Here is a 23,666-nt window from a genome sequence, read left to right as displayed (position 1 = left end):
CAATCACTCAGCTGCAGGTAACCACTCAACTGCAGGTAACCGTTCAGCTGCAGGTAACCGCTCTCAACTGCACGTAACCACTCTCAACTGCAGGTAACCGCTCTCAACTGCAGGTAACCGCTCAGCTGCAGGTAACCGCTCAGCTGCAGGTAACCGCTCAGCTGCAGGTAACCGCTCAGCTGCAGGTAACCGCTCAGCTGCAGGTAACCGCTCAGCTGCAGGTAACCGCTCAGCTGCAGGTAACCGCTCAGCTGCACGTAACCGCTCAGCTGCAGGTAACCACTCAACTGCAGGTAACCGCTCAGCTGCAGGTAACCGCTCAGCTGCAGGTAACCGCTCAACTGCAGGTAACCGCTCAACTGCAGGTAACCACTCAGCTGCAGGTAACCACTCAACTGCAGGTAACCACTCTCAACTGCAGGTAACCACTCAACTGCAGGTAACCGCTCAACTGCAGGTAACCGCTCAGCTGCAGGTAACCGCTCAGCTGCAGGTAACCGCTCAACTGCAGGTAACCACTCAGCTGCAGGTAACCACTCAACTGCAGGTAACCACTCTCAACTGCAGGTAACCACTCTCAACTGCAGGTAACTGCTCAACTGCAGGTAACCGCTCAACTGCAGGTAACCGCTCAGCTGCAGGTAACCGCTCAGCTGCAGGTAACCGCTCAACTGCAGGTAACCACTCTCAACTGCAGGTAACCACTCTCAACTGCAGGTAACTGCTCAACTGCAGGTAACCGCTCAACTGCAGGTAACCGCTCAGCTGCAGGTAACCGCTCAGCTGCAGGTAACCGCTCAACTGCAGGTAACCGTTCAACTGCAGGTAACCACTCAACTGCAGGTAACCACTCAACTGCAGGTAACCGCTCAACTGCAGGTAACCGCTCAGCTGCAGGTAACCGCTCAACTGCAGGTAACCACTCAACTGCAGGTAACCGCTCAGCTGCAGGTAACCGCTCAACTGCAGGTAACCACTCAGCTGCAGGTAACCGCTCAGCTGCAGGTAACCACTCAACTGCAGGTAACCACTCAACTGCAGGTAACCGCTCAACTGCAGGTAACCACTCAGCTGCAGGTAACCGCTCAACTGCAGGTAACCACTCAGCTGCAGGTAACCGCTCAGCTGCAGGTAACCACTCAACTGCAGGTAACCACTCAGCTGCAGGTAACCGCTCAGCTGCAGGTAACCACTCAACTGCAGGTAACCACTCAACTGCAGGTAACCACTCAGCTGCAGGTAACCGCTCAACTGCAGGTAACCACTCAGCTGCAGGTAACCACTCAACTGCAGGTAACCACTCAGCTGCAGGTAACCGTTCAACTGCAGGTAACCGCTCAACTGCAGGTAACCGCTCAGCTGCAGGTAACCACTCAACTGCAGGTAACCACTCAACTGCAGGTAACCGCTCAACTGCAGGTAACCGCTCAACTGCAGGTAACCGCTCAGCTGCAGGTAACCACTCAACTGCAGGTAACCACTCAACTGCAGGTAACCACTCAACTGCAGGTAACCGCTCAACTGCAGGTAACCACTCAGCTGCAGGTAACCGCTCAACTGCAGGTAACCACTCAACTGCAGGTAACCACTCAACTGCAGGTAACCGCTCAACTGCAGGTAACCACTCAGCTGCAGGTAACCGCTCAACTGCAGGTAACCACTCAGCTGCAGGTAACCGCTCAACTGCAGGTAACCCGACACAAACCTTGTTAGGTCCAGAATCCGCACACCCTCCAGGGGCTTCGTATTCTCGGTATCTGCCAGACAGATAACATTGAAAAGTATAAATCACAATTTTTCAAAGTAAACAATGTATAATTCTTTATATTCTAAGTAATCTGTTATTATCAAAAAGAATTTCCCTTCACAATAATTCTATTTGATATATAACTTTGAAACCTAGGCCTGTCTCATTCAAAAAAGAAAAAGAAAAAAGAAAGAAAGAAAGAAATCTACAGGGTTCTGCAGGAGCCGTAGGAAAGGATTTACAACCTCTCACCTCTGCAGTCTCAGAATGCACAGACCAGGACCAGGGAGGCTTCCAAGCCTGAGGCCTGTCACTCAAACATCCCTCACTGAGCAACACCAAGTGGAGCCAGGGGGGTGTGACAACTGTACTTTTCCAAGCTGCACAAATGAGGCAGAAATTTACTCCACAGAATATTCTTTATGCTTCTAACTTCCTGTATTTAATTCCCACTCTTGCCTGTATGTCCCCTGGAGGGCTTGATTTTGTTACTCTCAGTCGGGTTTCTATGCTGTTCTGTGTACTGCCCTGCCCATGATTTTATTGTGCACTCTCTATAGAGTACTTTTCACCTGTCTCTCATGTACTCCTGGCTCCTTTTTGGCCAGCCTTACATTTTCTTTGTACTTCTTGATTTTACCATCTAGTTTTAACAGTTTCTACAATCTGTGAATCCTAACAGTATTTTGGCTTTCTCTCAGTTTGTAACCCACCATTTCAATTTTTTTCTTCTCAACATCCATCTAAATCTAATACTCAGGCCTGTCTGTGCTTGCCTATGTTATTCTCACACCTAATCTTAGTTACTAAAATGAGTGCACACCATACTAATACACACAGATTAATATATGCCCTCCAATGCTCACCGAAGTCAAAAGGACCACAACTGTGAACTGGCTGACACATCTGAATAGGCTGACTTGATATAGAAAACTCCCTCACCAAAACTCTCTTCTAAACCTACTGTGGAGCGTATCAAGTTGACAGTTAACACTAACAATCAGGACTGGTAACATGGCTTAGCTGCTAAAGGCAGTGACTTCCAACGCTGACACCCTGAGTTCTACACCTGGAACACACAAAATAGAAGAAAACCAACTCCCACAAGTTGTCCACTGACTTACAACATTTACTGGGGACATGCACACCTTTTTGCATACACACATGTGCAAATAAAATAACCAACTCTGGGAAGAGTTGGTGAAGGGGAAAACCATGTTAAAAGTATATTATATGGAAAAATTAGGGCTGGAGAGATGGCTTAGAGGTTAAGAGAAGTGACTGTTCCTCCAAAGGTCTTGAGTTCAATTCCCAGGAACCACATGGTAGCTCACAACCATCTACAATGCGATCTGGTGCCCTCTTCTGGCCTTTAGGCTCATATGCAGAGTACTGTATAAATAATAATAAATACATCTTTAAAGAAAAATTAAATAAGGAAAAAATGCATGCACCCAAACACATCACTGTAAAAAATTTTAAACATTTTTTCTAACAAAAGAAGATACGAAGTATTTCAAGACACAGAAAGACAACACGTACACATGTAAAGGACTGCTGATCAGGATAGTTTCAGATTTCTTTAAGAGTTGTGTGTGTGTGGTTGTGTGTGTTTCTGAAACAGAATGATTTGGCACTTGCATGTATGCGAGTACCAATGGGAGCCAGAAAAGGGTATCCGATCCCATAAAGATGGAGTTACAGGAGTTTGTGCACTGCCCAGTGTGTGCTCGAAACTGAACTGTAAGAGCAGCAAGCAGTCTTAATTACTGGGCCATCTCTTCATGCCCTGGTATCAGATTTCTCAATCAGATCTTTAGAAGCTAAAATGGAGGAAAATCTTTAAAATTTGAGGGTACAGAAATTTCTTCCCTAAGTTCTACATCCAAGCAAGATACAAAGTATTTGTGAAAGGAAAAATAACACTGAAAACCTTTACTCCCATGTATCCTTTCTCAGAAAAGAATTGCCTCTAGGGGTCACCATTCAACAAAAAGATGAGTAACAAAACAAAAACAGACAATGGATCATACAAAGGAAGAGAGCATTTTTAGAGAGGGTGCTGAGGATGAAAAGGGCACATAGTGATTCAGGATACCTAAAACGCAGCAAGAAAAAAAAAGGTTAAGCAGATCTCAGACACATGGGCAGATGAACCTTTGAACTGTGCTGTGAACACAACACAATGCTTTTGTGTGAACTGACTAATGAAATATAAAGTCTGATGATCTGTACAATGGACTTTGTCTTAGTTAGGAATTCTACTGTTTCACTGAAACACCATGACCTAAAAAGCAACATGGAGAGGAAAGGGTCTATTTGACTTACACCTCCATATTGTTGTTCATTATTGAAGGAAGTCAGGACAGTTACTCAGAGACCCAGAGAGGCGAGAGCTAATGAAGAAGTATTTACACACTTGGTTCACATGGCTTTCTCAGCCTGCTTTCTTACAGAACCCAGGGCTACCAGCCAAACAATGGCACCACCCACTATGGGCAGGCCCCTCCCACACTGATCACTAATTGAGAAAATGCCTTACAGCCAGAGCTCCTGGAGGCATCTCCTCAACTGAGGTTCCTGTGCTGCTGAAATACCCCTGTAAGTACTAACGAGAAGTATTAAGGATCAAAGCAACAAAGAAGATGTGTGTGGCTGGGCAGTGGTGGTGCACGCCTTTAATCCCAGTACTTGGGAGGCAGAGGCAGGTAGATTTCTGTGAGTTTGGGGCCAGCCTGGTCTACAGAGCAAGCTCCAGGACACCCAGGGCCACACAAAGAGACCCGCTATCTGGAAAATAACAGCAACAACAACAGAAAGAATAAAGAAAGCATGTAAAAAAGGACAGAAAGGTAGAAAGAAACAAGGTGAAGTAGAAAGAAAGGAAGAAAGGGAAGAAGAAACAAAGAAAGGAAGGTGTGTGAGGTAGGATAACAGGCTATTCCAATCCAACAGAGTGCAAGAAGCTCATTTAATCAGGCCCAAGTGATCCAAATACTACTATTTAGCTAACACTATACAGTATCAAATTGCTCTCTGTATGTCTATGTCCCTACAGTAGTGTAGCTCTCTCCATACTTTTTTTTTTATTACTCATTTCTTTGTGCAGAGGGCAGCAGTTGATACAGAAACTCACAACAGATCAAAGTACAGACAGAGAGTGTCAGTGGACATCAGGAAGTGCTCTCAATCACAACTGTAGCGTCTCTATTATTAAAACACACAGAGAGAGAGAGAGAGAGAGAGAGAGAGAGAGAGAGAGAGGGAAAAGGTGGGCAGTGCATGTACACACACATATACACACATGCATGCACACACACGCATTCACAGGCATGGGCTCAGGAACTATTACAGAAGAAGGTGTGTGAAAAGTCTGTAACAGCCAGAGGTCAGAAAAGGCCAGAGCAAAACAGCATCTTCTGGACATGACAGGAAGAGCGTACTCATGAATTCACAGCAGCTGTGGGTACCGGCACAGGATCTGCACAAGATCAAGCTAGCCAACATTCTAGCATGGTTTGGGGAAGATCTCATTCACACCCACACTTAGCAGAGGAGTGATTGACAGTTAATGGCTCTGGAGAGGGGAGGGGTCAGCATTTCTTAAGGGTATGGCCCCTGCTAGATTGACCATGCACAGTGTCACACAGTAAGTATGTGAACAGCACAATTGGGACTCACAGGGCTAGAGAAGAAGGAAAAGAGGAGAGGGAAGAGGGAAGGAGGGAGGGAGGGAGGAAGGAAGGGAGGGAGGGGGAGGGCAATAACAAAAGGGGGTGTGGAGGAGAGAGGGAGAGAGAGGAGAGGGAAGAGGAGAGAGGGAAGGAGAGAAGTAGAAGAGGAGGAGGAAGAGGGAGAAGACAAAAAATGCTGGGAGGGGTAGGAGACAGATGAATCTGGAAGGAGTTAGGGGAGCAGGGGAGGCAAATATATAACAAAAATTAATGAAAACAGAATTCATAAATTAGAAAATAAGGATAAATATATGAGACGGCTTAGAAGAAGGAAACGGAAGGGGGTATATAGAATTGTATGGTAATTTCAAAAGTAAAAGAAAGAATTAAATATGTCTCAAAGAATAAAAGTATTGCATTAAAAAGAACACTAAGCCCTTATTTCACAAAACACTGAACATGCCTAGCTCAGAAGACGATCCAAGGGAGAGGAAGGGGCTGCAAAGGCGTGTGGGGATGAATGTGTCCATGAGATGGAAGGTTTTATCATTTGCTTTGTGACAGTGTCCGGTGGGTAACTCTGAGAAGCAAGAGAGGTGTGTAGAAATATTCTGTGTATAAAGGGTTACACAATCTTCCCAGGGTCTTCAAATGGGAAAGGTAAAATTAATGTTTAATAAGGCCTTTAGAGTTTGGGGAAATGGAGAAAAATCAAGGAGTTTGTTTCTAAGGAAATGGCAAATGGCAAATGCTTTAGAACTTTTAATATTATCAAACTCTCCTTCAGAAAGGTTTCACCCATGTGTGCTGCCACCAGCAGTGTACAACGACAGTGTTGTCCATCATTTCCCCTAATCTTGAGTATAATCTTGATTTGGAGGGTTGTATTTATTTATTACAAATTTGACAGTTAAAAAATAGAGTGCCATCATTGTTTATATGTGGAATGCTTTTTGGTTATTTGCTCATATTTCAAAGAGCACATTAATCTTTTTTCTTATAGATTTCAGTAGAAAAATATTAACCTTTGGCTAGGTGGGGGGTATATGCCTTTACTTCCAACAGTGAGAAGGCAGAGGCAGGTATGAGACCAGCCTACAATGGAGAGTTCCAGGCCAGTCAGGGCTCCATAGTAAGACCCTGTTTCAAAAACAAAAATTAACCTTTTAGCCAGTCATTATTTACTGGAAATACATAAAGCACAGGTGTAGGTCTTCATATTCCCAGATTATACCATTTTTTTATGGTTGGTTTGTCCACTTTAAAAGTTTCTGTTTCCTGTTTTAAAAAGATCTAGCAGGGTGTGGTGCTTCCTGCCTGTAATGCCAGCACTCTGGAGGTAGCAGGTGGATCGTTGTGAGTTCCAGGCCAGCCCAGTCTACCAGGCAAGTACAGGACAGTTAAGGCTACACAGAGAAACCCTGTTTTGAAGAAAGAAAGAAAGAAAGAAAGAAAGAAAGAAAGAAAGAAAGAAAGAAAGAAAGAAAGAAAGAAACTATCTGATGTTTGTTTTACTTCAAGTAGTTCCTTCCTTCTTAGATAAAACTTCAGTATTTTTCTTGCTTGTGGTTTTTAAATCTTTACATTTTACACAAAAAGGGTTGTATTTGTTGGTTTTCTGCTGCTATAACAGAAAACCACAGATTGGGTGATTTATTTAAAAAGGGATTTGTTACAGGAACTTTGATCCCATTGTGATCTCTGAGACTGTGAACTGTAAAAATCTCTCCGGCTTCGATTCCATTGTGATCCCTGAGATTGAACTGTAAATCCCTGTTTCTTGTGGTTGAGACCTAACACACCTTTAATCCAAGACCTTTCTGTTTACTGTAAACAGGTGATTAAGGTGTGGTGCAGCCAGCCTTACACACACCTTTAATCCAAGAGCTATCTGTACAGAGGACTTAATAAAGCCAATCTTAGGTTAAGAGACAAGCAAGAAACCAGCTGACAGGGATTAAAGAGTAGGAGGGACTTGAGGTGAGGGGTATTTAAGACACCATGTAGAAGTACAAGGAGTTCTTTAAAACTCCTTGGCATTTCTTTGGGCTTGGGATTTTAGCTTGGCTTTTGGGGCTTCGGGGGCTTTTCCTCCTGGGCTGCCAGCTGAGCTAGTGAGCCTTTTGGGACTTTCCATCAGGACAGGAGCTAAGTAGGAAGGTCAGCGGGTTGCTTTCCCTGCCTCTGAGCTAGCAGGCTTTTCACCACAGCATCTGGCTCCTGAGTCTCTATTGGTAAAAAAGAACAATTGGAGAATTTCAATTAAGACAACAGATTTATTTCTCATAATTTAAGACCTGGGACATCCAGCAGGGCAATGTGCCAATATGCAGTCTTTGTGTTCCATTCCCCGAAACAAGAGGACAAAGGGCACCAACAACAAGGATAAGGAAGTTGAATTTGCTTTTATAAGAAACCACTCTAGCAATAACTAACTTATAACCATGCTAACCCATCTGAGGGCTGAGTCCTCAAGTCCTAAACATCTTTTAAAACCCAATACTATTATAGTTGTGATTAAGCTTCAACTTCTGTTTTGGAGGGGACACTCAAATCATGGAATCACATGTGTATCATTTTATAATTGAAAAACTACAAAGATACAGATCCCAGTGACATTACAACGTCATCTGCTCATTTAAAGTAATCTTATAGTGTTAGTATCCAGACAACACAACTCACATTTCTAATTTAGACTCCAGCCCAGACTGATGGTAAGGCCACAATACCTTCAGCAGCCCCATCCCTCTCACATCCTGGCAGGCACCCTAAGAAACTGTCTGTGGGTCTCTAGCCAATAAACCCACACTTGGTACGAGTGGCTATGCAACCTGGCTGCAGGCTTCTGCTGGCAAGTCCCACACTTCCCCTAAGACCTATACAAAGAGATGCTCACTCCTGCCTTATGAGCCTGATTCTGTTTCAGAGTACCCACTGTGTTCTCTGTCTCTAAATTCTCTTCAGAGCCCCCACAATGCTAAAATATAGGAGTTTGTGCAGGATGACACCCCAGCTTCTACCCTCCTCTGATAAATGAGTGCAAATACTCCTTGGAGGGAAAATGAACTGCTGCCTGAGATCCTACCCCATTGGTAAATAGCCTTTCCAAGAGGACAGAAGACTCTCGTGAAAGCATCCAAGCCTCGTGGTTTAGACCCATTTAAATATAAACACATACTTTAAACTATCTAATCAATCATCTTTTAACTTCCAAGGTTTGACCTTTAACCCAGTTTCCATTTAGAAAGCGCTAAAAGCGCAGAAACATGAAAATGTTCACTTCTAACCAAAGTATGAATGCATGACGCACTGATTACTCCATTTACCTAAAATGGGGGGATATTCAGAATCTTTTTTGCTAAGAATTTATCAGAGGGATTCCAGAGTCTCTTTGTATGATGGCAAAGTACATGGTGAGCAGGAGTCTCCAATCTCTGTTTTAAACATTGCTCCTCTGATTTTATAGATTGGGCTCTCAAGTAGGCTTTTTTTGTTGTTTGGTTTTGAAGATATGACATGAAAAGAAACAAAGGTGACATCCACTGTAAACACACACACACACCTTTAGGTAACATAAATAAAGATTGCAACTATATAGAAACAAGCAAACTCCATTCATATTCATACTTAAATTTCTTCATCTTGTTGCTCTCACTTCCTTGCTTTAATTTCTACACTCCAAAACATATTATCACCACAGAGTTCTCAAGAACTCAGAAAATTTATTGGCACTGTTCATGTCTATGTATACAAAGGCAATCAAAGACACCACATGGGTGACATCTGTCCTGAGAGCACTGCAGTATACATAAACCAACCCTTTTTTCCAAGACAGGGTTTCTCTGTGTAGCCTTGGCTGTCTTGAACTCAATTTGTAGACCAGAGCTCTGCCTGCCTCTGCCTCCCTGAGTGCTGGGATTACAGGCATGCACCATCACACCTGACACATCATCCTGTCTTCTAATGCTGGTCATCCCTACATTGTACTGCAGTTCTTTCTGCAGGAACCATGTCTATTTGCCAACAAAAATGGGATATTTCCTTTTCCCTCCAAGAGAAAACAACTATATACTCACAGCCATCATTATAGTTAATTTTTATAGCCCCAGGAAGCACAACTAAAATGTTTTCCCTTATGTTTTCAATAAATTCACTTTACAAAGAAATTTTCAATATGGGGTGTTATAGGATCTTTGTGATCCCTGAGATTGTGAACTGCAAAAATCTGTCTTTGATCCCACTGTGATCCCTGATCTTGAATTGTAAATCCCTGCTGACAGGGATTAAAGAGGAGGGACTTTGAGTTGTGGGGATTTAAGACGGCATGTAGAAGTAGGAGGAGTCTTCAATCCTGGGCCTGGGGTTTTAGCTTGGCTCTTAGGGCTCCTCAGCTCCTTGGCCTTTGGTTTTCCGGATTTGAGCTAGTAAGTTTTTGGCCTTGGGTTTTTGACCTTCTCCTCCTGGGCTGTCAGCTGAGCTGGGGAGCCTTTTTGGGCCTTCTCCATTGGGATGTGAGCAGAGGAGGAAGTTCAATTGGGTGCTTTCTTTGCCTCTCTGAGCTAGTATGTTTTTTCACCACAACACCTGGCTCCTGAGTTTTTATTGGTAAATCTGGGATTTTCTATTAAAACAACTATGGAGCCCACCAGCTCATCCAGCTGGACTGCAAATCCTAAACTAAGTTGTAGGAATACCCTGGCTCTAACTATGATTTACCACCTAAGAGTATATTCATAACCTATATATCCAAAGGATGCTACACAGTACCACTTTCAAAACTGTTTTTAAACAGGTTCTCTCTACTGTGTAGCTCTGGCCATTCTTGAACACAGTATGTAGATGAGGCTGGCATCAAACTCAGAGATCCATGAACCTTTACCTCTCCAGTGCTAGGATTAAAGTCAGGGGCTGGAGAAATAGCTCAGTGGGTAAGGGCACTGGCTGTTCTTCCAAAGGTCCCGAGTTCAATTCCCAGCACCCACATAGTGGCTCACAACCATCTATGATATGATCTGGTGCCGTCTTCTGGCATGCAGGTGTACACACACAGGGAGAATACTGTATACATAATAAATAAATCTTAGAATAATAATTAAATCTTTTTTAAAAAGGCATGTGTCACCATGCCCGCTACTTTCAAGATGTATGTTTTTAAACTGCATTTTTCAAATGTTCTACTATTTGTACTTCACTTTTAAAGATCAACTTACTATATGTACAGTGTTGTGAGCCACCATATGGTTGCTGGGAATTGAACTCAGGACCTTTAGAAGAGCACCCAGTGCTCTTCACCTCTGAGCCATCTCTCTAGACCCCTATTTGTACTTCTAGGCAGAAGAAAAAACATCTGTGGAATTTAAAAACTCTGAATTCTGATCTTGCTAGGTGAGTTTAAACAAATCATTTATTCCTGCCAAATTTCTCATTTGAAAGAAGAGAGTCTCTAAAAAGATTAAAATGGATTCAGTTTTGGACAATCCATATATATACTCCCATACAGGTGGTCTGGGAGTACACTGTCTTACATAATCTGCCCGGAAAGTTTGCTCACTGTATCTCTTCCTCTCACAGATTGCTGCTGTATTGTGTGGATGGAATATAAGAGCGTGCTGGGGACTAGGGACGCACTGACTAATTATACAACTTGTCTTCAGAAGAAAGAAGTGTGCTCGAGCCTGGGTATGTACTGAGAACCTGTCTCAAAAACTAGACAAAATGATGCAAAACAAGAAAGTCAAAGAGAACTGCCGAAGAATAAGCACCGCCATGGAAAAAAATTAAACAGCCCCATCCCTGACGCCCCTTCCCGCCCCCACCCCAATGTGTCCATTAGAGAATAAGGCTGAGAAGACACTCTTTAGTTGTGTCACCGAAGACATCAGAGACTGACTGACCGCCAAATGTTCTAGAAAGGCTCTCTGGCTGAAGGAAACCCACAGGGGCTGAAGAGATGACTCGGTGGCTTAAGAGCATTTATTTCTCTTGCCGAGGACCCAGGTTCTGTTCCTGGCACCCACAACATAGTCTCAACCACACTTTTCTCCAGTTCCAGGAAACTTGAATCCTGGAACTGATCTCCAAAGGCATCAAGCATGCCCATGGTGCATGTGAGTAACTGCAGGCAAAACACTTACAAACATTCTAAACCAACAAAGCTCCCACAGGTCCACACCACACACTGGCCTAACGTAAGGAGCACTAAAATTCCCCGAGCTAATTCCAGTATTCTCAATGAGTAAGGGAAACACTGTAACTAGTCATTTGAAATTCCGTCTTCTACAAGAATATCTGAGACAGGTCTCCGGCTTCTTTATAACTACAAGATATTTAAGTTTGGGCTAAATTCTCATTTCTTCTTCTTCTTCTTCTTTTCTGTTAAATATCAATTTCCTAACCTCATCCACTTCCATTTTACAAGAAATGAAACGCAGGGGTCAAGTCCAGCAGTAATCAGCACAGGCTCTCTAAGTTATCAAGGTCCTAGTCTGCTTTCTAAAACTCAGCTTTTGGCGGGAGGTGCAGCTTTTGTTTTTCTTTTGTTTTTAAGTTACCCGGAACCTGGGGGACTGGAAGGTAGGATGAAGAGAAGCAGGGCGCGAACGCGGCCGGGAGCCCCGAGACCCGTGCTCCCAAGGCGCGAGCGCTCTCCTCAGGAAGCCAGGGCGCTCCGTGTCCCAGGGTACCTGACTGCGGGTGGCCGGTCCACAGCCCCCTCCCGCGGGACCAGCCTCGGCCGGGTCTCCGAAAAGCCAACGCCCTGGCCAGCATCCACAGCATGGTCCCCCTCAGCCTAGTGAGAAGTCTGTGGGAATGCTCGCCTTGACCCTCGGCCCCTGCGCCAGTCCCGACCCATCCCTCGGCCCCGCCCCCTCGAGCTTCGTCCCACCCACCACAAACCCCGCCTCAGTCCCACTTGGCCCCGCCCCCTTTGCGTCCGGCCTCTTTGGCTCGCCCCACCCGGCTCAGAGCCTCGGCGCCGGCCTCCGCCTCCTCAGTACCCCGGGCCGGGCAGACGCTTCCTGCCCAGCTTCCCGGAAGCCTGAGAGTCCGGAAGCCCAACCTCTGTGACCCGCCCTTTTCCGGTCGGCCTCCTCCGACACACCCTTGTCCCACCCGCACAGCCGGTTTTGTGTGTGTTCCGCTTCAGTCTTCGTGTAGTGGGGCCGCCGGTGGCTGTTTTCCCGCTTCCGCTCTCTCCTCCTGGACACTCTCACAGTCTCCGACTTGAGTGACCTATTTACCTGCCCTCTTGAAGAAACTTGGTGACGTCGGAACCTTTGTGCGGCCGGAACTAAAGTGCGGAGCAGCGCTCGCAGCCGGAAGGCTACATAAATAAGGAGCTACCGCCTCTTTCCTGTCGGCGGGCCACTCGGGTTCCGGTGAGAGGATCGGCGTTGGGCTCTTCGGCTTCGCTTCCTGCTATGCACCGGCCGAATTTCCGACCGCCAACCCCTCCGTACCCCGGCTCGGGGATAGGAGGTTGGGGTGTCGGAAGCAGCTTCCGGGGTGCCCTGGGCGGGGGGCCGCGGCCGCCCTCCCCGCGGGACGGGTACGGGAGTCCGCACCACACTCCGCCGTGTGGGCCCCGGGCTAGGCCGTACGGGAGCAGCCACTCTCCTCGGCATGGCGGCAGCTTCTCGGGGGCCCGCTTCGGGTCTCCGTCCCCGGGCGGCTGCCCCGGCTCCTACACCAGGTCCCCCGCGGGGTCCCAGCATCAGTTCGGCTACTCCCCAGGGCAGCAGCAGACCTACCCCCAGGTAAAGACGATTAGCTAGCGTTTGCCAAACTCTCTCACTGTAACGGCAGGCGTGAAACGAAAATTCCCTTCACGTGGATTAGTAAATCCTCCGTGAGGTGACAGGCTACGTTGGCCCAGTTTTGCAGATAAGTGCACTGAGGCGTAGAGAAATTAAAGATTGCCGTAAGCGGTGGGACTATAGTCCTCTGTTCCACAGAAATTGTTCTTTAAGCCAGTATACCGTATTCATATACAAACTTATTTAATTCTCCATTTCCTTTTTTTTTTTTTTTTGGTCAGTTATTTTTAGTAAATAATCTCGGATGCCTAGGAGGACAGTGACTGACTCCCGACTGTTACACTGTTCCTTTAAACCGTAGTCTACGGCCATTTTCCTACAGATGCCCCTCCCTTGTTTTTTTTTTTTTTTTTTTTTTTTTGCTTTTTTTTTTTTAATGGTATCGCTTTTTTCCTCCGAGCTGTATTTACATGTACTCCAAGTTTTCTTGAAGGGAAAAACGAGAATTGAAGCTTGTAGAAATTTCCCTTCTCGGTGAGTAAATACAAGGCAGGAAGTAGCTCTTTGGCTAACAACTTGGATCTACAATGTTTAGCAAATTAATATGCTCACCTCGATGAGTCTCTTTGAGCTGAAGTTTCATATGATAAAAAAGTTCTAGAAATCTGCAACCTATCAGGTTTCAGGAAAAAATGGACACAATTAATTTAATCACTGCTTGTTCTGGATTTATTTGTATTTAGTAGCTGCAGAATTATTACATTAGGAACTGAAAATTCTTTAAGATGATAGCAGACATTTTTTTAAAAATGTACAATTGGTCTTAATACATCTTAAAAGCAGTAGCTTAAGGAAAACAAATTTGCAACTGAATTTATTGAGTTCCAGATAACAACTTTTAATCCCCACTAGTATTTAACTAGAGGAGAAAGTACCAGTTATCTCTGTTAGATGTTTTTTTAACTGATGATTTTTTTCCTAAAGGGTTCTCCAAGGACATCTACACCATTTGGATCAGGGCGTGGTAGAGAAAAAAGAATGTCTAATGAGTTGGAAAGTTATTTTAAGCCTTCAATGCTTGAAGACCCTTGGGCTGGCCTAGTTCCAGTGTCTGTAGTGGATATAAGCCAACAGTACAGCAATACGCAAACATTCACAGGCAAAAAAGGAAGATACTTTTCTTAACATTTCTGAAATTCAACTGGAAGCCTCTTGTGTCAGGAACATCTTGGACAGACTTTTACTTGTGTAAATGAGTTGAACCCAAAGATGATGACTTTGAATAATGATTAGTATATCTCAAGTGTTGTTAATATTTGAGAAGATGACAGGATAATTTGCAGTATTTAGATATCTGGGAGTGTGTACCACATTCAGAACACAGTTTTCATATTTAACATTTCAAAGATTACGGACATGTGCTTTTCCAATGTTTTAAAATAAAACATTTTGTCTTCCTAGTTAAATTGTGATTTTTGTGGATATATAGAATTGCTAAAATGTTTCATAATCACTTAGAATTTGAGTGTAAATGTTTGCAAACTATTTTTTAATGGAATAAATAAGCTACCCTAGATAGTTTACTATATATTTATTAATAGAAAAGTATTCTACATTCATATTTTCCCTAGTTTTTTAAATTAAAATATGCAAACTTAAAAAAATCACTGTATAAATCATGTATAACATGATTTATATTCTTTAACTACAAAAAGTCAGGATAAACCATATGTATATACCGGTCGGTGTTGTTCTCTATGTTTTGAGCATTATAGATTTATTTTCTCATGAAGCCAAAAAAAAAAATGGTGTGCTGATTTCTTGTCATTGTGGTAAAATGCCATAGAAAAACAAGGGAGCAATTTGGTTCATAGTTCCTAAGGTTTCAGTGGAAATACATCTGGATCCATTACTTTGGTCTTGAGGTGAGCAATAATATGGCTGTGGATACATCAGAAACTGCTCTCCCTTGGCAATCAAACAGCAGAAGGATAGGAAGAGGCCAGGGACAACAGGAGTCTGTCTAGGTCACCTTCACTTTTTTCTACCTCCCAATAATACCATCATGTGAACCATTGAGGCATAAACCCACTGATAAGGTAAATACCCTGATAATCTAATCATTTCCCAAAGATCAGACAAGCCTCACATGACTCATTTGGGGAGACAATTCATATCCATACCATAACAGATGAGTAAAAATAATCTCAAATCACTTGTATAGCAAAGACAAATATATATATTTGATTCCACCAATCTCAAAGGAAAAACACATGAAGCCAATTAACTATGACTTAGGCAGTGAGGCCTAATTATCTTCACTCATGAACACATTTCTAGTCTTAGAGGGTTCTGCGAACTTTAGCTCACTTTGCTTACCTGGAGTAGACGGGAAGGGATGCTGTGTATATATACCTATATTAAGGGAGATAAAACCTGAAGGAATATCCCTCAGTTATTTAAAATCAGATCTTGAACAGTGCAGTCTGTTGAAAAATTTGTCAACATTCTCCAAAAGAAAAATGTAATAGCCATTCCACCTAGTTGAGCCATACCTATGTATTAATAAAGGTACTACAAAGGGGAAAAAATGGAAAGATTTTATGTAAATGAAACCTCCATTAGAGCCAGGCTTTGAAATTTTTCCACAAGTTATTAGCTAGATGCCCCAGTTTTATCTTGTAAAATGAGAAAATTCATGGTACTTGTCTTAGTTTACCCCAATATTCTGAGTTTTTAGAATAGTGCCTGCAAAATAGTAGGTACTAAATGAATGTTTATTAAATATATAAATTCTGGTTATAACTATTATTACCAAGTCCCGTGTATATAAGGTTTAGTAGAGTAATGTTATGTGATTATTTAGAAGAAAACGTCCATATTCAACATCTTGGGTCTTTTATATGTGTCGTATTTGATGAAAATGAAGGCATTTGTAAAATGCTTATTGAGCTTCATAAATAAAAGTAACACTTGAAAACAATAGACAGTTTTATATGGGTGTAATCCTAGCTGCTCCACAGGCTGAGCCTACTAGATTGTAAGGTTGAAGCCAATATGGGCAATTTACCAAGACTACAAAAATAATGAAGTTATGAAGGGTTTTATGTGTTTGTACCATGTTTGGGAGACATTCAATTAAAACTTAAGGAATTCACATTTTATCTTTATGATAAAATCTTTCAGAGTCCAGTCTTAAGTGAAAAAAAATTTTTAATTTTGAGTTCTGTTAATAACATCTACTTCCAGAAGCCTAACTTCTGACTTGAAGGAGAAAGCTTTGTCCTCAGCAGAAGTGCATACACCAGTAGTCACGTATTCAGAACCAGGATTGGGTTGGTTGGTTGGTTGGTTGGTTGTTTGGTTGGTGGTTTTTCAAGACAGGGTTTCTCTGTGTATGGCTTGCCTGTCCTGGATTTGCTTTGTAGACCAGGCTGGCCTCCAATTTACAGAGATGACCGACCCACCTACCTCTGAGTGCTGGGATTAAAGGCGTGTGCCACATGCCCAGCTTTTTAATGGGGTTTTGCTTTGTTTGCATTGAGATTATATAACTCTGGTTTGCAGAAAACTCACTTATGTAGATTAGGCCAGCTGTGAACTCAAGAGGCCTGCCATTGCCTCCTGAGTGCTGCGATTAGAGGAGCGGGCCAACCACCTGGCTGTTTCTAAGAAGAGTCCTTGAAGTGGTGCACACCTTTAATCTCAACCCCTCAGGAGTCAGGTGGATCTCTAAATTTGAGGTCAGCCTGGTCTACATAGTGAAGTCTAGTTTAGCAAAGTCTAGGTCTGAGAGAAACAAAAACAAAGAAAAGCTGAATAACTTTAGAGAAATATATAGACCTTTACAATTCAGAATCAGGCTTTAGACAAGAATGTAGTCTATACAGATTTTCTTCAAATGAGAAGATGAGTTCTCTTGGGGTGATTAACTTTCCAAGAGATAGGTAGGCATGGTAGTTTTAAGAAAATCCAAATTCAGATCCTTAATTCCCCAAACTATGTAGAATAAATTTATTTAAGAAGATGCCTGTAGTCAAGGGATCACAGAAGTTTCCTTTTTAATCTTTCTCCCATTTTACAAAAGAAATAGCAAGATTTGTTTTTCAAAAACAAGCCCAACAAATATTTAAAGTCTAATACACTCTTGCAGAATTTTGCCACTTCCCTGTCAAGAGGGTGTGTCTTTGTGAGCTTTATCAAACATTTCTTACTATCCTGATTAAAGGGGTATGGTGGAATTTATTTTTACTATTATGAGTAAAATGTAGTGTTCAAACTGTTGCACTTCCATGTGGAAATGTTTGAATTCAGATATTTTGTCAAGTAAAGAAGATGGTAGTGTTTGTTTAATGACGTCTGTCTTTTTTTTCCCCTGTTCTAAAAATTAGTCTTCAGGTGAATCATGACAAGAAAATTAAGAGTGTGAATATAACATGAAGGAAAAGCTGCCCTCTTTTTAGGCATCAAACACATGATAAGGTTATTTGTCTCATCTGAGAAGAATATTCAAATCATAGAAAAACTGGTTGATTTTGGTGAATCAGGCTCTGTTGTTTCTACCATGCTGAAAAATGATGAGTCTAAAGATGGATGTCAAACTTTCAACTTTTGTACGGTTTCAAGGAGGGAAACATTAAAAGTCCCATGTAAACTCATATATTAACATTATATTTCACATTAAAAGGGTGTGGCTTACGTCAGACAAATACAAGCTTGAAGTCCATGAACTCAGGATACTGGGGCAAGAGGATCACAAGTTCAAGGCCAGCTTGGCCTATATAGCAAGACCCTATTCCTCCTTTTATTTATTTATTTATTATTTATTTTGGTTTATTGAGATAGGTTTTTCTCTGTATATATCCCTGGCTGTCCTGGACTCGCTTTGTAGGCCAGGCTGTCCTTGAACTCACAGGAATCCACCTGCCTCTGCCTTCCCTAAGTGCTGGGATTAAAGGCGTGCACCACCACACCCAGCCCTCTATTCCTCCTTTTCAACCCCCATCCCTCCCATCCCAAATATTCTACAGGTAGTGTTTTATATTTTCTGGAATCGTTCAGATTCTTAAAACCTTTCAGTAATTTTGCCAGTCCATTAGATAATCTGTAAATTCATGTTAGTTTTCTCTTAGGCCTCCTTAGTCTCCTGCCATATGACTCAAGCCACTTTTTAGTGTTTTTATAACTCAGTGAAAATACTGCCTTATGCAAATATATTCCAATTCTCAGTATGTATTTTACTTTGATAAAATACCATATACAATTAGTAGAACCTGCGTTTTAAAACAGGAAGCCAAGCATGGTAGCATACACCTTTATTCCCAACACTCTGGAGGCAAAGGCAGAGAGGTCCCCAAATTACAGGCCAGCCTGGTCTATATAGCAAGTTCCAGGCCAGCCAAGGCTGTATAGCCTTTTGGATAACTTACAAAGAATTGCAGGGTATGGTTTGAGCACCTGAGTCTCCATTGGGAGTGTTTTCAGCATTGAAGATAATTTAAACTGGATGTATAGTAAATACCCATAATCTAGATATACCAGATGCAGTAGGCAGAGATAAGACAATTAGGAGTTTAAGGCCAACCTCAAAAACAGTGAATTGAGGTCACTATGGGCCATGAGACTGTGTCTCAACAAACAAATAAATTAGGAGTCCCAACAATTTTTTGTATAAAAATATTTAACTATGTGCTTGTGTCTGTCTGGGTGAATGTCTGTGTTCTGGGGGCTTGCTGGACCCCACAGATGTTAGAAGAGGCATCATATTCCATAGAACAGAAGGTTGTAAGCCATCATGTGGATGCTGGGAACCAGAACTGGGGAGGCGTTGCAACGACAGTAAGTATGCCTAGCCACCGAGCCATCTCTTCAGCCCCCCCACACACACACACCACGGAAAAAATATATGGCCTTTTAAAACACGTCTTTTGTCAGAATTAAGATACTTGTTTTTACCAGCTAAATAGGATTGATAGTTTTCTCACTTGGAAAATTATTAAAGCTATTAGAAATATGAACAAATATAATCAAGTTTTTGCTTTCTCTTTTGAGGCAGTGTCATGTAGTTCAGTGTGACCTCAAATTCACTATGTAACCAAGAATAGTGAACTTCTGATCCTCCTGCCTCCACCTCCTAAGTGCTGGATTGTGGTCATGTATAATCATGGCTTCCTGATCATGTATTTGAAGAAGCAGATTTGTGTTGGTGTGTCAGGATAAGACTTGAAATCTTACTTTCTTACTTTGAGATTAAATTACATGGCTAAGTACAGGAAATAAAAGTGTAGAATAAGTAATGCAGTCTTCTATGAAGAAAGGCTTAAGAATTTTAAGGAGTGGTGGCGCATATTAAATTTCTGTGTGATCTAGATTCCGTTCAAATAACTTTATAATTAAGTGTGTCTGAAAATACTAGTGTGAGAGAAATTGCTGTAATTTTCAAAGTGACTATTTTCCCCCAAACAGGCAGGGTCTCGCCATGCAGCTCTGGCTGTCCTGGAACTCAACTGTGTAGACCATGCTGGCCTCACCTCAGAGATCTGCCTGCCTCCGCCTCTGCCTCTGCCTCCGCTTCCCAAGTGCTGGGATTAAAGGCATGTGCCATAAAACTTTCTTTTTCAAAAATACTCTAAAAAGCACAAGATTCTTAGTGATTGCAAATCAGTTGAGGAAGGAGGGAAGGGAATATAGTAAACTGAATCTGAGAAAAGTGAAAGAAAAAGATGGAGAAATAAAGTAAGGCTTAAAATGACAGCAGTAAACTGGGCATGCTTTAAACTTGAGGCATAGTTAGGCAGATCTCTAGGTCCAAAGTCAGCCTGGTCTACTTAGTTCCTGACCAGCCAGAGCTACATGCTCCAATTGTTTTAATTTTGCTTTAACAGATCATAAGCTAGGATTTGAAAGATGGAATCTGTTGCCTCTTAGGCGAAAAACATCTAAAGTAGTTTTTTGGGTTTTTTTTTTTTTTTTTAAGATTGAGGGATGGAGATGTGGGTCAGTCAGTAGAGAGCTTGCTAGGATGCGCAAAGCCCTAAATTTGATGCCCAGATCTCATAACCACCATGCTTGGTGGTTAACCCTGTAATTCCAGCACCTGGGAAATGGAGGCAAGAGAATTAGAAAATGAAGGTCCTCACTGTCACAGTGAGCTTGAATACAGACTGGATTTCATGAGAAACTGTTTCATAAGCCAAAATAAATGAAAATTGAACATCACAGCAGTGATTTTAGCACACCTTCCACAAAAACAGCTCTATCTAGATGAAGAATTTCTCAGAGCATAAAAAACATTTCACAAAATAGAAAGCACACAAAGTATATTCATACCTTTTCAAGCATACACTATGTAATTCATTTTTTATAAATTTAAAATCAGTATAAATTTCAGAGTTAGCAGATACGTGGATTATATTTTCTCAACAAAATATCAGTAAATTTTAAAACAAAAGTCTCCTTCCCCAAGAAGTGCAAGTCAATGATATAAGACAGCCTGTAGAAAACGCATACAAACTAATGTAAATAAAGATCCTGAATTTCAATACATCTTAAACTTAATTAACGTATCTCAAAATTTCCAAGAAATAAATAGAAATCATAGATCATTTCATTTATACGCATTGTTACCAAAAGTTCTAAACAAAATTTCTAAAGCCAGCTACCGTTATTACCTGTCACATTAGTACTTGAGCCAGTGAAACAGGAAGAATGCCTTGAACAGTGTGAACATTAGCCTGGGATTAAGTTTCAGTCAAAATAAGAAGTTAACATACTTCAGTTAACCTTATGGATTGTTGTGATGGCTCAACCTTTCAGAGTATTTTCATATAATAGACCTTATTACCCAACACTTACTAAAGAACTGAATCTGGAGCTAAGTGGTAGTGGCACATGCCCTTAATCCAGCACTCAGGCAGCAGAGGCAGGCAGATCTCAGAGTTCAAGGCCAGCCTGGTCTACACAGTGAGTTCTAGGACAGCCAAGGCAACTCAGAGAAAAACCTGTCTTGGAAAGAAAAAGATCTGTATTGATAGGTAAATAAATTGAAATAAAAAAATATTCATTTTTAAAAGATTTATTTAATTATTATTTATACATATTTATCCTGCATGTGAGCCAGCAGGCCAGGAGAAGGCACCAGATCTCATTGTAGGTGGTTGTGAGACACCATGTGGTTGCTGGGAATTGAACTCAGGACCTTTGGAAGAACAGACAGTGCTCTTAACCTCTGAGCCATCTCTGCAGCCGAATAAAAATATTCTTAAAACTAGATACACAGTCTTAGAGAAGTGAGAAAGAAGAGATAACATCTGGAGAGTCTAAAGAAAAAGATGAAACTGGGCTGATGAAAACTTACACTATCACTCTCTGTCCAAGAACAGTTGTGCACTCCTTTATACCAGTTGGAGAAAATGTGGTAGATAAAAATGTTTCATTCTCTGAGGAGTGGAGGAAAAGTATAAAGCATATTTACAAGACATTTTAAATGGAAATAACTGCAGATTCATTTTTATACATTCTATTTTAGTCACAATCTCAAAATAATTTTTACATTTTAGAAGAGGATTGTATATTTTGTATGAAAGAAAGAATGACCAAGGTTAATTATAAAAATGTACATGAAGAAAGTGTAACTGAGTCTACTATTTAAAGGAACTTAAAGAATGAACAAATGAATAAAATAGGACTAGACACCTCACAGAAGAGCACACATGTAAAGCAGTCTACACAGCCCACCAGTCAGTGGCCATGACCAGACAGTGGCAGTAGGCCATCTGTTCCATGCATATGAAAAGAAAAAGAGCTCTATTTCTTAGAAAGCCAAGGTCAGTTTCATATAGAATAAGGCAAATGAAAAGGGGAAGAACTTAAATGTTTAAAATTTAGCAAGATTTGTGTAATAAACATAATAGGAAAATATTTCTTATACCAGATTTCTAAAACATACAAAAGATTCATAAAATTGTCTTAAAATTTTAAAAGTTTTGTACAAAAATGGTACTGAAATGTTAAAGGTAATACATTTATAGTGTACTTAACTAAAAAATTATTTATATCCACAATAAAAAAATCCTAATAAGGATTAATATGATGCAAGCCTATATTCCCAGAGGTGGGGATATGAAGATTAGTTCAAGGTCAACCAAGGCTACTAGCAAGACCCTGCATTTAAAAAGAAAAAATAAAACTCAGGGGCTGGAGAGCCGTCTCACTAGGTAAGAGTACTTGGATCTCTTGCAAGGGACTCAGCTTTAGTTCCCAAGCACAATTTAGCTGCTCACAATCAGGAGTAACTCAGATTCTAATTTATCACATGCCCTCTTCTGGCCTCCTTAGGCATTCAGGCAAAACACGCATATACATGAAATACTTCTAAAAACCGTATGAAATACAAAAGGCTACAATGACCTATCATATCACATTAATACAATTTGAAAAACCCTATATAAATGCTTATGAGAATTTAAGCTGTTAAATTACTCTAAGAAACATTGGTTTATATAAAACTTGAAGGTGCTCAGTACTGTAGACCCAAGCAAATCTACATGTAGAGATTATGGGATAGACTTACAACTACAACTCATTATTTATATTTTTCTAAATTTGGAGCAGGAGGGGCTCTGGATGCTTCACACTTAGAGCTAATGGTAGTTGATTGCTGAAGGAGTGAAAAAGTTAAGCCAGTGAAATTGTAGATGACGATACTGGAGGATACATGTCAATTTTATAGCCATATATCCAAACCCATAGAATATTAAAAGTAACAAACTGAAGTCACTTTTCTTTGGGGGAAGACGTCACACAAGTATGCATAACTGGACTTAGTGAATTAAAAGAAAAACAACCTTTTTGAAAGACATGGAGGTGAGAGGAGGGTATGAGAGCTGAAGGGGGCTAGTAGGAGGGATATAACCACAGTACACCCACTTTATTATTGTATGAGGTTGTCAAAAATAAGCTTTTTTTCTCTTCACTCTAATACTGTTTACCAAAAAGAGGAGGAAAAGGAAAGAAAATTTGGTTGACCTTTGGATTGGTGTTGACTTTTAGATAAAAGACCAACAGCCTGATTTGTAAAAGAAAGAATTGGAAGTTGAACCTCACAGAAGTATTCTGCTCCAGGAAAGATGCATAAGAAAATTAAGACAGTGGAGAATAGTGGCACATGCCTCTAATCCCAGTAGTCAGAAGACAGGAGGAAGATCCTGGGCGTCTGAAGCTAGTCTAGTCTACAAACTGAGTTCTGGGACAACCAGGGCTGCATAGAAGCTGTCTCAACCCTTCCGAAATAAAAAAAGAAAATGAGAAAGAAGTCAAGCCATGGACTAGGAGGAAACACATTCAGAACAACAGTATACCTACTACAGTGTCAAAAAGAAACTCATGATGGCAAATGCTGGCCAGTTATGGTGGTGTAGTGCCAGCTGATGACAGAAGAGGGCAGTGCATCCCCTGGAACTACAGTTGTGAGCCACTATGTTGGTGCTG

General features: G+C 41.6%; 2 protein-coding genes across 5 annotated transcripts in view; one reads left to right on the top strand and one right to left on the bottom strand.

Annotated features, from left to right (window-relative positions):
* SUGCT (succinyl-CoA:glutarate-CoA transferase) overlaps window positions 1–12,257 on the bottom strand; it is a 701,020-nt gene extending 688,763 nt beyond the window's left edge. For 2 of the 4 annotated variants that reach the window (XM_084796224.1, XM_084796226.1), the window contains exons 1-2: window positions 12,105–12,257; window positions 1,706–1,757 (exon numbers count right to left, since the gene is read on the bottom strand). In XM_084796224.1, coding sequence (XP_084652350.1) covers window positions 1,706–1,757; window positions 12,105–12,198 — 146 coding nt within the window. In that variant the 5' untranslated portion in view covers window positions 12,199–12,257. Of the gene's footprint in view, window positions 1–1,705; window positions 1,758–8,356; window positions 8,439–12,104 lie in introns of those variants that run through there. The other 2 variants (XM_084796223.1, XM_084796225.1) reach the window with 2 other exon arrangements.
* Window positions 12,258–12,387: 130 nt separating this feature from the next.
* Window positions 12,388–14,638, top strand: MPLKIP (M-phase specific PLK1 interacting protein). The gene is made up of 2 exons (XM_084796229.1): window positions 12,388–13,178; window positions 14,163–14,638. The coding sequence occupies exons 1-2, from the start codon at window positions 12,843–12,845 to the stop codon at window positions 14,361–14,363; spliced, it is 537 nt and encodes a 178-aa protein (XP_084652355.1). The 5' UTR covers window positions 12,388–12,842; the 3' UTR covers window positions 14,364–14,638.
* Window positions 14,639–23,666: the final 9,028 nt, after the last annotated feature.

The sequence above is a fragment of the Acomys minous genome, assembly GCF_964271855.1.
Source record: "Acomys minous genome assembly, chromosome: 9".
Classification (NCBI taxonomy): Eukaryota; Metazoa; Chordata; class Mammalia; order Rodentia; family Muridae; genus Acomys; species Acomys minous.
Note: the sequence above shows the minus strand (reverse complement) of the source record. Positions and strands in the feature narration are given on the sequence as shown.

What these genes read in the sequence shown, in the direction of transcription:
- MPLKIP (XM_084796229.1), top strand. Translation starts at nt 12,843, where the DNA reads ATGCACCGGCCGAATTTCCGACCGCCAACCCCTCCGTACCCCGGCTCG. An exon ending in AGCAGCAGACCTACCCCCAG is followed by an intron (nt 13,179 to 14,162) that starts GTAAAGACGATT and finishes TTTTTCCTAAAG; the next exon opens with GGTTCTCCAAGGACATCTAC.